Source organism: Euprymna scolopes, chromosome 17, assembly GCF_053919585.1.
Source record: "Euprymna scolopes isolate OS-2025 chromosome 17, ASM5391958v1, whole genome shotgun sequence".
Lineage (NCBI taxonomy): Eukaryota > Metazoa > Mollusca > Cephalopoda > Sepiida > Sepiolidae > Euprymna > Euprymna scolopes.
This window is the reverse complement of record NC_136498.1, coordinates 12,041,890-12,057,365: the sequence shown is the minus strand read 5'-3', so window position 1 is coordinate 12,057,365 and position 15,476 is coordinate 12,041,890. Positions and strand designations below refer to the sequence as shown.

The window sequence follows — 15,476 nt, the reverse complement described above, 5'->3', positions numbered from 1 at the left end:
CCGCTATGAAATCGATATATTCTAAATAGACCTGGCTTTCATACAGATGGCCAATTATTACCGAATATTGGGTAAATAAGATATTTAATAAACTATAGTAATAACAGCAATGAATCTGCATTACACTAAATGGATGTAGATAAGATTATATATATATATATGTCTGTGGAAATATATTTTATTTCCTTATAATTTATACCAGTCTTTATTTAAGTAGCTCAATGTGATTACAGAGCAATATAGTGAATGAATGACAAAAGTCTATACTCCAAATTTCATGATATTGACCATCTTATAATTAACTCTTTTAATTCACTTGAGATTTACAATTCTGACAGTATCTGTTTCGTAGCGCAAAAGCAATCACTTAATTATTATAGCAATTAGTGAATCTATTTTGTCCTTAACTCATCAGAAGAAATAGCAACAATCAATCCGGCAAAAGGAAATAAAGTGCGTTTTGACATGATTAAAATCCGAAAATTGGAAGAGAAGCTGTAAATACCTTATAATATTTATAATGCTTATTTGAACATTTGAATAACTTTTCAATAATAAGACCTTTCTATTATATGCTCTCTCTCTTTCTCTCTCATATATATATATATATTAAAAGAAATAAAGAGAGAAAGAGAGAGATACATAGATATAGAGATATCCAATGACAGAAATCACTTCTTGTAATGGTCCTTAATCGACAAGGAATGTGAATAGCTAAATGAACACTGCGATTCAATTTATGGAAGATCAATTGTAATTTTGTAAAAGATATGATTCACTAATAAATTACAAGACATTTTTAAAATAAGAAATGACTTTAAAATCACCGTACATTAGGATAAGTCGATTTTGATATAAGTCGATATGTCTATGCAGAGAAAGTTGTGAAATAACATTGTGAATAACCACACAAAATAATTATTTCGAAAACTCAATCGTTTTTTGAGCAAATGAATTTAAACATTGACAAAACATTTTATATTCCGTCGCGATGCAGACAGATTCCGGTGTTAAATGAAAGAATAAGCACGCCATATTAATGTCAGTTTTGATGTATGTGTTCCATTTCAGATCAGGATATCATACACATTTTAAATTAAGTTAAAATTGTATTCCATGTAAACCAATGAGAAAAGAAATGCTAGCCTTTTTTCATGTAAAAAGGTATCATTTCCAAGATAAGAGTAGATTAGAATAAACATTTTTCAACCTTTATGCTTAGGTTCCTCTGGAAGAACGAGCATTTGAAGGACCAAAGAAATATAATAGAACCCAAAGCTAATTTTCAACTCGGACCTGTTGATAAAGCTGTAGTGGCAAAATATAAAATGTTAATTATGTTAGGAGAAAAGAAAGTTGATCCATCACCCCCTTCCCCTGTACTTTCAACATTCTATGACCAAAATATCATTCTTACATCAGAAAATGGTGATCTAGCCGATTAAAGTTTTGAACAGGAGTAAGACTGTAAGATTATTTACATCCTGATGAAAATTCCCCGTTACGCCATTGAACCCATCAGGGGTGATGTCTCATCAAATTTAGGTGCAAGTCTTGCAAATGCATTTCTTTTGGATCTGCTGGCTGTGGACTTACTAAAACCAAATATTGACTTAAAAAGTTTTTTTTTTTTTTTGTAAATCCAAAACTGACAGAGAAAAAGAAGAACAAAAAATAATGCCTATCAAAAGCATAACCAAAACATTAGAAATCTTGGCTGTATAGGTGTTGATGGGAAACACGACAAAGGCACTCTATTTTACAAGGAAACTGTCGATGAAAAGGGAATCAAAAATCGAAGGAAAGCTAAAAGACAAGGTCACCACTTGACATTAACAAAGGAGATAGAATGTGGAAGTAAAGGGTAGTATCTTACACATAAAGAGATAACTACTGTTGAAGCAACTGGTGCTGTTCTGACAGATAAAGTTCTCAAAGTTTTAGAATAGTATGAGAGTGTTGATACATTAAAGGCTGTCCTTTTAGACAACACAAACACTAACACTGTATGCAAATCAGGCCTGGTTTCATCATTAAAAACAAACCAAAGAAAACTGCATACCATTGGTTGTTCCCTACACCAGAACGAGCTTCCTTTTAGGACATTATTTAAATCCAACATCATTCACGGGTCCACTTGGAAAATTATGTGCAAATAATCACTATCATTTGCCCCAAGTTGACTTTTTATGAGTGAGTGGTTCTCTAGAGAGCAGTTACTCTACACTAACAGAAAACAACGATCTAACTGGTGACCAAAGATTACTTTTAGAGTATGCTGTTAGGATTTTAACCTAAGTATGTAACGTGGAGGATCGGACCTTTGAATCAGGCAAGATGGCTTACTTTGGCAATCGGAATTATGTGTTTATGGACTTGAGAAATTTATCCATCAGAACTAACTACTAAAATGCAACACCTGGTAAGATTCATTGTAGGGGTTTATGCAATAAGCTGGTTTGAAATTAAACTAGACAATTAATTTCATAGCCAGCAACTATATATTTTTTTAAATGATTGGACAAATAAAAAAGCAGCCTCCAGAAATTCGTGAAATTGCTTTAGGAAATTTCGATTTAATGCTTTTGCTCTTTTGCCTGAAACTGTTTTCAATGTTAAAAATCAGAGGAAATAGAAGTGAGAGAAGAAGCTATAAAAAGAATTTTTACAATTAGGTAAGTAAAAATGTATTTATATAAAAGTGATCAAATTGTTTGCGTCGATTTATACGTCCATTCTAAATTAGCATTTTAATTAAAAAATAAATAAAAGTTGTGTTCATTTGTTCAAGTCAATAAAAATAATTTGATTTCTATTTTCTTTTTCAGGAGTGGCTTACCAGTGTAAAAGCGTTTAAAACAAATGTCAACAATAAATGTTAACGCTTTACATTGCCACATTTGATATACCTTTCTCAAAGTGGAGTGTCAGAGCCAACATTGACTGAAGAATTATCAGATCATGAACTTCAGGAATTAATGATGAGCGGCAGAAAGCCAGGGTTACCTGATTTGTCAGCACATTCACAAAGTGTCGAAAGGGCAGTAAAATTAATACCAGAAGCTTGCCAATCAGTCTATGGACTTGAAGCAAGTATATATATATATATATATATATATATATATATATATATATATATATATGTGTGTGTGTGTGTGTGTGTGTATGTGTGTGTGTGTTTGTGTGTGTGTGTGTGTGTATTATACTTGCTAAAATTGTATGCCATGAAATGGGGCCATTTTTGGCTTCAAGGTATATTATGGGGAGAATTTTGACATTATGTTAGAAAAATAGCTTTATTTTTTACTTGGCAATTTTGTGTTTTATACAAGCATAGACACCTTCCTAGAGGTAGGTAAACAATTTGCTTTAGTTTATATTAAACCTTTTTCTCCAAACAGAATTAAAATATTTCTTTTTTTTCATTGACAGTAAAAAAGAATTGATAATTTTTGTTATCTGTTACAGTTAGAATGCAATAAGGTAAAATGCGGCATTTGAAAAATATTTCGGGGAAAGCAATTATAATTGTGTGAAATTTTTACCATATCAGTAATTATATAGTTTATTTACATAACTAAACACATTCGTTATTATGATTAAAACTGTAAAATACAAAATAATTTCATATAAATCTTCAAGAACTTTTCTCAAAGTAGACGATCTTTAAAATAAAATGCTCATCTAACGGCTGATATTAGAAACGTAGTTTTTTGTATATTTGTTTTCTCCATACGTGTGCAACTTTCTCTGCTCCGACATTTTATATTTTCCGAAAAATCGACTTACCCTACTGTACATTATATATATATATATATATATATATATATATATATATTCAGATTTTTATTAATTACCAGTTTGACCAAATATATATATATATGTATATATATATATATATATATATATATATATATATATATATATATATATATATATATATATATATATATATATACGGGTTCGTATCGACTGCACTGATGATTTCCAAAAGGATGAAACACTAGTGTCTGTAGGTATTTAATAATTATTGTTGTAGACCCGTGCATGTAGTGTAAAGTGTATGAATATAATATGTATTTATCATAAAGAATACAGGAGACACTAAAGTGATATGAGAAGAACGTATTCGTAGCATGCGGTTAAACATGAATGTCTCCATTTAGTCTCTGAAACTAGTGGTATTCATAGAACTGGTTGATTCGACTTAGTACTCAAATAGGGGCGATTTGTACCTCACAAGTCAGCGCCTTTAAGAAACCTGTTGCTTATTGTTGAGCACTTTCAGTTGAAATAAAAATCAGTCAATTTAGCTCTTATGCTCAGATCATTATATAACGATTAGATCATTATATAAGAGTAGTAGTTGATGGGCAAAAATCAGAAGCTCACAGTATTAATGCTGGGGTCCCTCAAGGGTTCATCCTGAGCCCAACTTTTTTCCTGAGATACATTAATGATCTTCCACATCACATCCTTACATCATTCGTAGACATTTATGCTGATGGCACTACCATCTATGCTAGCACATCTATAACCGTAAACGACCAAGTTTTCTCCGATTCTCTCTTCTCTGATCTTGAGCATGTAGTACAATGGGAAAAGAGTTGCATCTAAAACCAAGCTTCTTTCTTTACATCATCAACGTTCTGATCCTCATCTGGCATCAATTGAAATGAATGACTCTCGTCTTGGGGGGGGTCATGTTTTGACAAGCTTCTGGGTTGACCTTTACTCCTGATCTGGAATGGAACACGTACATCAAATCTGTTGCCAAGGCTGCTGGAAAAATGGTGACCTCCTTGTGTCGATCCAGTAGAAATCTCACTTCAGATGAAATTATCTATCTATATAAAAGCCAGGTACTCCAGGGAAGGAGTACTGCTGCCACATCTGGGCATGAGATGCTAGAAACGGCGTATCCTGCCTTGATAGAGTTCACAATAGACTTCGTAGCCTCGTAGGATATGTCCTTTTCTCTTCCTTGCAAACTCTATGTCACAGAAGAGATGTTACGAGTTTGTCTCTGCTTTATCGTTATATCGTTATTTTCATGGCAAGTGCTCGACTGAGCTTCAATCTATGCTCCTCCTTGGCTAACTTTCACAAGAAACATTCGTCTAGCTAAAAACACCGTCAATAATTCCCCCACTCTTTATCTGTGCCAAAACGAAAACGTAGATTCTATGAACAAAGCTTCTTTCTTAGAAGTACACGCCTGTTGAACAGTCTTCTGTTTTCCTGCAGCCTACAATCTGATTGTCTTCAAGTCCAACGTAAACATGTTCTTGATAAGCCGTTCCACTTAATTTAACAAATTTATTGAATTTCCATAACTAACAATTACTATATTGTCCAATTCATTATTGTACACTCTTAACACTTATCATCGAGTGGCCTCTTAGTCTTGATAAGTGGTGATTCCTATGTAAAAAGGAAGATCACTTTGACAGACGTTAAAAAGCATTTTACAAATAGATGTTTAAATTTCAACAATATTTCTTGTGGTTAGCGGTAGCCTATAGGATTGGGTTGGGTCCTTGCTAATGAAGCCAGAGATGGCTTCTGTTAGCCAGTTTCTGATCTATCGACTAGTGTTAATTGTGACATCCTGCACTGATGATTCCCGAAAGGATGAATTACTAGTGTCTGTAGGTATTTAATAATTATATATATATATATATATATATATATATATATATATATATATATTACAATTACAATTTTTTTTAAATAAATTAAGTCAGACTAATTATCCCCCTTACACCATTCAAATAAATAAAGTAAAGAAAACATGACAATTATCTCCCCTTACAACATGTAATTGCACAAACAACATTCGAAATATAAACCGTAGCGTCTTTAAATCAAAAATACGCTAACGGAAATAATTTATTGCACGGGCGTCCCCCCCCCTTTTAAAATTCATCATTATAAGATAAAAAGCTATAACAAACATCTAAATGAGTATTTTAACCATAGTTCCTGATTTCAAAAAGCGAAAAATTAAAAGGTAAATATCTCTATATATTTTTAAAGCAAACTTACAATTTTACTCTATTTATTTTTTATCTATAACCCATATTAATTGTCTTATAAATTTTAAATCCAGACCTTTTATTTCATTTTTTCAGATTCATCTGCCTTACTTTTAATGATAGGTTTATTTATGGTGTCTTTTAAATTCAATAAGAACCCTTCAAAATTTGCTGACGAGGAGACCTTGCTTATTAAAAAAACTATTTGTAATTATTGTACGTAACTTGATGTATACCACAATAAAAAGCATTGTTTTCCGAAACGATCGTACAGATAATTGATTTTGTTGTTGTTCCTTCTTATGAAACGGATTTTTAATTTAATTATAATTTGATTTTTAAATTTTAAATTATCAATCACATTACTTAATATATATATATATATATATATATATATATATTCAGCATGTGAGAGATTATGTAATTATTTTCACAGCTAAACAACGTCAGAGCTCACAAGAGCAATAACAGCCAACAAAGCGGAAGTCAAAAATTCGAGTTTCGCACTTCAAATGCTTATTTGTGAGATATCAGGTTGAGGTTGAGGTGATTGGATGGCCACACATTGTGTTCGATATGATGTAGGTCTATTCCACAGTCGGATTCCGCCGCGGTTTTTTTATCTCTATTAGTTTATAGACTTTCTTGTGTGTGGTGCGTTTGCCCAAGTGTCAACGTGCACACCTCGCATACAAGAAAGAGGGGTTTCGAATCCCAAGTTCGGATTTGTTCAACTGATATGCCCAGATAACAGCGAAACGAGTTTTGGACTTACTATATATATATATATATATATATATATATATATATATATATATATATATATATATATAAGAGAAGGTAGCAGTTTGCTGGAAGCATTCTTGGTAAAGAAATATATGGAATTTTCTTTTTTTAAGCCAAAGACAATGCGGGGAAAGACCGGAATTAAGGAAGTAAAGAAAGAAAAACAAACAAATGTAGACGGGTGTGCTTGAGTAGAGGAGTGTCTAGCCTCTATTCGTCTATTTTCCTCACCTCAATGTATAATTATTTATAACCAAGTTGCTTGTATGTCCGGTGTATGTAAAGTCCGCGTGGTATGGAACATTATTTTAAAAATTTTGTAAGTTCCATACCACCCACGAATAAAGCCTAGACACTCCCGTCTGCATTTGTTGGTTTGTCTTTCTTTACTTCCTTAAGTCCGGTCTTTCCCCGCATTGTCTTTGGCTTAAAAAAAAGTTCCATATATATATATATATATATATATATATATATATATATATATATATATATATATATATATATATAATATATCAACAATCCGCCATGTACGTATACCAATATAAATTTAAGTCAAAGTAAATTTACTCAAATATTAAACTTCATGATTATCAGTTTCTATAATCGAGAATTTAGATAGAGTTTTCACAAAAACAAGACAACAAAAATTAGAGCATCATATTGTGTATTTTTTCTGGAACGTTAGAATTGTTTCGAAACTAATAGGACCATTTAAAACTTTATGTTATTAAAAATATTCCAGAATTGCATCTGATCAGACAGAAAAACAATTATTAATACATAACTGAACAGATTTTGATTTGTTATTAACGATACCAAGCAGCAATGGTTGCCTTCCCTCTTATTGTGTTTAATTATTTTCTGATTGCCCTGGAATTTATGAATAGCCCTATTTTCGTATCTCTATTTTTTAGATTTATATTTCAAGTAATTATCTATCTCTATATTTTTTTAGTTCTCCGTGTGTTTCTAACCTAATCATTTTTAAACTAAAATATTTAATTTATTTATGTTCAAAGTACTGAACGGCACCTTCAATTCCTCGAATCAATTCATATGTCTCAACTATATTTTATTAAATCTCAGAAAGTTTCGTATCTTGTTTTTATCTAAGATTTTCTAATTGATTTTATCATTGTTTTATTTCGTGAAAAGGAATTATTATTAAAAGTTTAATCCAACAAAAATATTTTTATTGATAAATTAAAAATAGATCTACATTCCATGCTTGTTAATCAATAATTTAAAATTAAAAATAATTGGTTTAATAATTTCATTAATTTAAAATCATTCGAATCCTAATTATCTGCTTATATCCCTCCGATACCGATTCTCAATTTACCATGTTTAAAGGGGGATAAATCTGCTTGTTTAATTTTTATTGATTCACTAAAATCTCAAGTATAAAGTGTTTAAAATTCAATATTTTGACTTTAGTATTTATTAATCATCCTCGTTTTCTTATACAAAATAAAAAATATATTTCTAATCTTGCCTTCACAATTCCCATTACTGTTATGTTTCTCATTTATTTTCAATTAGTCCTCGTGCGAAAGAGCAAGATAAAAAATGTTTTAAATAATAATAATAATAATAATAATAATAATAATAATAATAATAATAATAATAATAATAATAATAATAATAATAATAGAATAACAATAACAAAGACATTTGTATGCGAGGACTACTATTGACCGTAACCAGTTATACAATCCTTTTGAAATTTTTATCTCTATTTTTCTCGTTATGTACTGAATATTTGTTAATGAAACCTATATGAAATATGTTCCTTATTAAATTTTAAAGATTTTATATTCTGAAAGAAGTTTTTAAAAATTGAATCTAAAAAAGTTATTTTAAAGATTTTGTTAAAAAAAAATTAGATTTTCTCATTATTTAGACTTGTATTACAAAGAGGGGGTTGCAAAAATGAGTTGCGGTGCGAAGAGAAATACAAACTGAAACAGAGAGAATATTCAGACCTGTAATAATACAAAGAGTGAGCTGTGGTGTGAGGAGAAGTACATGCAAAACCCCGTTCATTTTTTTTAATCCAAATTAATAAATTAAATAAAATATAATCTTAAAAAGATAAGATAAAGTTAGAAAAGCATGTCATCCAAAGCATGAAAATTGTTAAGAATAAAGGTACAAGATTCAATTTGAAATTTATTTATCTTCAAAGTGCATTTTTATAAATTTTACAAAGTAAGGTATAAAAATTTAATTTAAATTGAATCTAAAAGTTACCTTGGATTTATTTTATGCAATGTACATTTTGTTGCAATTTAAAAACATTATTTTTCATCTAGCAATTAATGATATAGATATAAAATTTTCAATGATATTTTTTTAAGTGCAACAGAATGTACATTACATAATAAAATAAATCCAAGGTAATTTTTTGATTCAATTTAAATTAAATTTTTATACCTTACTTTGTAAAATTTATAAAAGTGCACTTTGAAGATAAATAAATTGAATCTTTACTTTTATTTTTAAAGCCTATATTAAACATATTTTGTTTAACAATTTTCATGCCTTGGATGAAATGCTTTTCTAACTTGTAATATATATTACTAAAAAAATATTATACTTCTACTCAGTCCGCTAAGACTTGTATCTTGCATTTGATTACTTCTCTTTATATGTGCTGTTAAAGTTACCCGTATTTAATGGTTTTATACATATCGATTATTAAAATTAAAACTATTTCTGTTTCTCCCTATTGACGTTATAATTGTTTACTTTCCTGTATGTGAAGTTGAATGTTTACTAAATTCTTAATATAATGCCACATTTTAAATTTTAATGTTAAATTCATGGGTTCTTCTTATACTGTACAATTAGTATATTATATGGATTTTCTTTCATAAATTTATGTCAGCCAGGTTTTAGGCGCAAAAGCAGGAATTTATTCCTATGAAGACAAGTTTGTATAGCACCCAAGTTTTTGTTTAAAATTTCTTTTTTAGAATTCACTATCTGATAGGCTTCAAGAAATCACAGACAACCTGTACCATCTTGAAGCTTATCATATAGTGAATTCTAAAAAAATGTCAATTACAACTCAAACAACAACTACAATAACACGCGTGTTTCCAGTTTAAATTAATATCCTGTAAATGAATTGCATTTTTAACACAAAAGAGATAGAATTCATTAATCAAAGCTGAAAAAAGGGTTCGAGAGAAAGATGGAAAAAAGGGGGAGTTAGAGAAATTAAAGGGGCAGCTTGTAAAGGAGGAGAGATCGAAGATGTTTTGTTTGTTTATTTCTTTTGCATTTTTACAAGACACAATGCAACTTTAATGTAGGCGGCTATTATCTGAGGCATAATTTGTGGGGATACTCTGTAGGAAGATGAACAGCAAGATTTCTGTTTACTTGAATTCAGCATGTCAGTTTAGAAATGGAATTCAAAATTCTAGCAGCCCGAGCGAAGAAACTATTAGAGTAGAATGTTTTCTGGCATCTAGGGATCTCTACTATGTAGGGGTGTGATTTTGCTAATTGTCCAGTTCGTCGGGCATAGAGGATTATAGTTCGTCAGGCATAGGGGATTATAGTTGGTCAGGCATAGGGGATTATAGTTCGTCAGGCATAGGGGATTATAGTTCGTCAGAGCACCTGCTATTAAAATACTAGTAAAACATGCAGAGGGATACAATATTTCGTCGATAATACAGAGGCGGAAACCTCGCTGACAATGTGGGACCTATTAAGATGGCGAGTTTTTTTTTAACTATCAAAGGGTGAGATAGTAGCAGTTGTACTAGCCCTAATGTTGCAATAATACTCAATACATGGGCGAATGGTAACCTTGTAGAAGTACAGGATAATCTCAAGCGTATGCAACTTTCTAGCATGGTAGAGAGAACCCACTTTCTTTGGAGCAGCCTTGGCGATGCCCTCAATATGTCTGTTCCAATTCATGACCCCTGTGATCGTTAATCTGAGAGGTTTGAATGAAGTAATTTTAGGTAATGTATTATTTGTCAGAGAAATTAGTAGTTGAGAATGTTTCATGTTAAAGGGCAAAAACCTTAGACTTGATTACAATAAGTGTTACCATACAGTTTTGTCTTTATTCCACTACAGATTGAAGATCGTCCTCTAGAATTTCTTCCATTACCTTGGATATGTGTTTATTCGTTTCCCCCTCGTTCATGTTATAGAGTGTGGTGTCGTATGCAAATATGCCCATCTCGGAGACAATTTTATCAGGGAGGATATTTATTAATATTAGAAATATGAAAAGGTCCTAGGATTTACATCTACACAATTTTTTCACTTCTAGTTAGTTTTTCATAGCCCCGGCCATCACAGTGTATTCATATTAATAAAAGTTAAAACAACATTATCAGATGAGAAAGCTCCTTTTTTCTCATCCAATCTTTTTTTAGACTCATAATTTATATCAATTTCTCTTTCAGTTTTATTTTTTCAATCGTTTCTTACAATCGTTCTAAACAATTTCTAACAGCTAATCTACTATTATATCATATGTTTTTCAGAATTGTCTTATCTATTTCCCATTTTCTTTGGTCAAGCTCGTAAATCACCATCAATTCACTTTTCTAATAACTCATTATAAGTTTCCTATTCCAGTAGTTCCTTTCCAAGAACTGCAAGATTTTTCCCTCTTACTTGTGCCTTTGGTCTTTTGAAGACTAAAGTAATTAAGTATCTCTTGTCTTTGGGAAAATCATTCTTCGTTCTTGTAAGTTTCTTCTATCAAGCGATTGTATGCTTTGTCTGGAGCGATTACCATAAAAGATAAAATAAATATAATACATGTTTCCAACTTACGCCAGTCTATTGGGTGAAATACCAAGTTTTGAAAGCTGCATGACATTTTTACGCGCTTTGATTTGGATTATGTTTTTGAAATAATTCCATCTTGATATTTGAATCTAAAGAAAAGAAGAGATAAAAGAAAACAACTGTAGAAAATATAATTTATTATCAAACAGAAAAAAACAATTGAAGTAAATGGTTTTAATTCTTTAAAAAACAACTCGCAATAAACGGAAATAAATATGTTGATAATTTGACAATGAAATTACATCGGGGTGATCGGAAATAGCAAAATAATGAATGAAAATGAAAATGTTACATGCTAACGTGATGTAGGTCAGGAAGGCTAGTCCACGTTGCGTTTGGAATGAAATTGCGATTATTTTGATAATTTCGAGTTTGTGACAATATGCAAATTTTAAACAGTTTCGTATCAACAACGATTCCAGGCGTACGATTAACTATCTGCCTTCTGGTGAAGTTTTGGTCTAGTGAATGCGTTACTGTATTTTGTAAGGAAATGTTTAATAAGACTTTTCTTTTCTTTTTTTAGAAGTGAGTCACTGCTTATTAAGTCCTGAAAACCACTCAAGGACAAGAGTTTATGAGTGTAAGGTGATCACTGATACAACAGCTTAGTGTTCGTTGATGGGTAGAATCTAATTATTTAACAGGGTGATACATAAAAACTTGTTTACATTAGACTTGAAGACAACCATGTTGTAGTCAGCTGGAAAGCATACCAGCGAGACCGAGTTCTGTGAGCGGGTACTTAAAAGAAAAAGGTTTTGTCCGATAGAATCTGTTCAAATTTAGGTACATATAGAAAATAGGGAAACTTGTTGGTATTCATTGTAGCTAGACAAATGTTTTTTGTAAAATTTTGATGTTAAAGGGGCCATAAATTGAAGCTCAGACAAGCATTTGCCGTGAAGAAAAAAAAACGATAGAGAAGAGACAGGCTCGCAATTTCTCCTCTTGATGATAGAGACTGCAGGTTAGAGAAAAAGCAGAATCAACCACCGGGCTTCAGAACCCTTTCTGAACTCCGTCAATGCAGAATAGAATACTCAGAGCAGTTCCTGTCCAGATGTGGCAATAGTATACTTTCTGGTAGACAGATTCATTTTTCGGGTGATTTTAATGACTTTACTACCTGGAATACGTGCGCCACGACGAGTTCTGTCTTGAGTATATAACTATACTGCATCGAATGATCCCATAACTTGGGAGCTTTGAAGAAATTGGAGACACTCTAGCTTGGAGTTTGATAAGTTATTTTTAACCCTTTAACAAGGATAAAAGGGTAGTCTCAGAATTATACACACACACTCATATATATATATATATATAGAGAGAGAGAGGGAGAGAGAGAGGGAGAGAGAGAGAGAGGGAGAGAGAGATGTTACATGATAAGGGCTGTATCCTTTTCATGTAAGTATAAAAATAGAGAGATTTAGTTAAATGTAAAAATGAAATAAAATAGACGAAATTCGAACCTCGTAATTTAGGTTTAGAAATAGATTACGAGAGAGAATTAACAAATGGAATGTAAAAAAAACAAACCATTGTTAAGCTTAGAGATAAAATAGTTTTAAGAAAAGAATGTGCATTGTCAATTCTGTTATGAAATTCAATTGAAAGAATGCAACTACAAGATAATTTAATAAACATCTTTTTTAACATATTGGAAATATAGGTTACTGGGAATATAGGTTAAAATTCCTTTTGTAAACAAAGGAAAAACTTTTGGACACGCATTTCCAGAACACGTGAAAGAAGACACATGTTTAACATGTGTATGACGTCATGGAAAATGGGAAGTTCTCGATATAGTTAGAAACTTTAGAGTCAGAGAGGGTCAGAGAGTGTTAGAGAGAGTCAGAGAGAGAGAGGGACTGAGAGGGAGTCTGAGGACGACAGACAATAGTCTGGAGTTGGGAGTCGAACTAGAAGCGAGACGGTCACCTTTGAAACATAGAATGTGAAACTTTGAATTCCTGAAAGCAAAGCCACCGGACGGTCCATGGAAATAAACCCATCATGTGTTTTTATAAACGTCGTCTTTGTATTGCAATTCTCCCAAAAAGGTAAAGTGGAAATTGTCATTATATGTCTTCTATATCATGTGGTTTAAAATGTCTTTACATACACAATGTCTCAACACTCAAAGAGCTTCTACACTTCTAAGTATGAACATTTAATATATATGAATCTCTTTATAACACGAACATCTCTCTCAACAACATCATCTCTCTCTCTTAGACTCTCTAAGACTCTCTTACTAAGACTCACTATTAATAAGACCTATATATAAAATAAAGCTGGTCTGTGTGTCTGTACTTTTATTTCATTTTCTTTCTTTGAAGATTGTAATGCTGGGTATGGCGCAGCAAAACAAGCTGCCAACATTAGCCTGCTTTTTATTGAAAATAACCGAAAGCTCTTTTTAGTATCCTCGCTTTTCTCTTGTGCAATTGCTTGGGTCTCTTTTGAACTTGGTTTGAACTTGGTTCGTCAGGAATATTAGTTAGGTAGAACTTCAGGTTCTTCTTCATAAGCCCTGTAGCACCTATAATAATTGGTATGATTGATATCTCCCTAAGATTCCAGTTTCTTTTCATATCATGCATGAGACCTAGATAGTTGGTCTGTTTCTCTCTTTCACCTCTGTTCATATCTCCATCATTAGGGGCATTCACTTCAACCAAAGAAAACGAATAGGTTCTTACATGTTTTACTATTAAACAAAACTGACAACATACAATGATAGAAATTGGTATGTTACATTTAGAACAGGAGTGTCTTATTTAAATTGTGTCGTCTGCCTTCACGCCCGATTCCTGAAGAATGAAACTAAAAAAAACTAAAGCAAAAACTTTTGCAAGGGTTTTTGATATAGATGCGTATAATAATACTTGGATTAGTATTTTTCAGGTTAAACAGGGATGGTATAATAAAATTGTGGGGTTCACGTTCACGTTTGGCCTCCATAGAATGGAAATATGCCACAAACTTTAACAAAGAATTTTGATATCTATTCGCGTACGTATACTTTTATAATTATGTTTGAGTTTGAAATTTGCTATAATAAAATTATGGGATTTGCGTTCGCGCTTGACCTTCATAGTTTGAACAGCTGTGGTATAATAAAATTATGGCATCTATCTCGCGTTCATAGAATGTTTTTTTTTTTAAATCTTTACCAAAAGATAGTTTAAGAAAAATAAGTTATTTGAAGATAATGTCGAAACTAATTTAGGTGACTGAAGGTGAAGAATCCTATTGGATTGGATCAATATTTAAATATTTTATGATAAAATGGAATTATTTAATTGGAATTGTTTATTCATTTTTTATTTATTACAGACTATTATCCTCATCGTTTCACGACGTTTCGGCCAACTATTCCTCTGGTCTTCGTTAGGTAGTAACCGGGACGGATAGGAACTCTGAATCTCCTAACTGCATTCACTGCAATTACTGCCTTCCATAATTGTTGTCGTCTCACCACGTTTTGGCCAAGTAAGCCTCTGGCCGCCTTTGGGTAGGATTGAAACCGCTATCTTCAGACAATTCTCACCTGGAACCGTAGAGATTCAACATATCTATTAACTGCGCCACGGAGTCTTACTTGGCCAAAACGTGGTGAGACGACAACAACTACGGAAGGCAGTAATTGCAGTGAATGCAATCAGGGGATTCACAGTTCCTATCCGTCGCGGTTACCACCTGATGAAGGCCAGAGGAATAGTTGGACGAAACGTCGTGAAACAACTAAGAAAAGATGAGGATAATAGTCCGTAATAAATAAAAAAATAATAAAATGGAAGGGTTAAACTATTTGAT

At 31.8% G+C, this 15,476-nt stretch overlaps 1 protein-coding gene across 1 annotated transcript in view; it reads right to left on the bottom strand.

Annotated features, from left to right (window-relative positions):
• Positions 1-15,476, bottom strand: part of LOC145296663 (membrane metallo-endopeptidase-like 1) — a 336,498-nt gene that overhangs the window by 85,869 nt on the left and 235,153 nt on the right. The window contains exon 14 of the mRNA XM_080142602.1: positions 11,640-11,743. Coding sequence (XP_079998728.1) covers positions 11,640-11,743 — 104 coding nt within the window. The remainder of the gene's footprint in view (positions 1-11,639; positions 11,744-15,476) is intronic.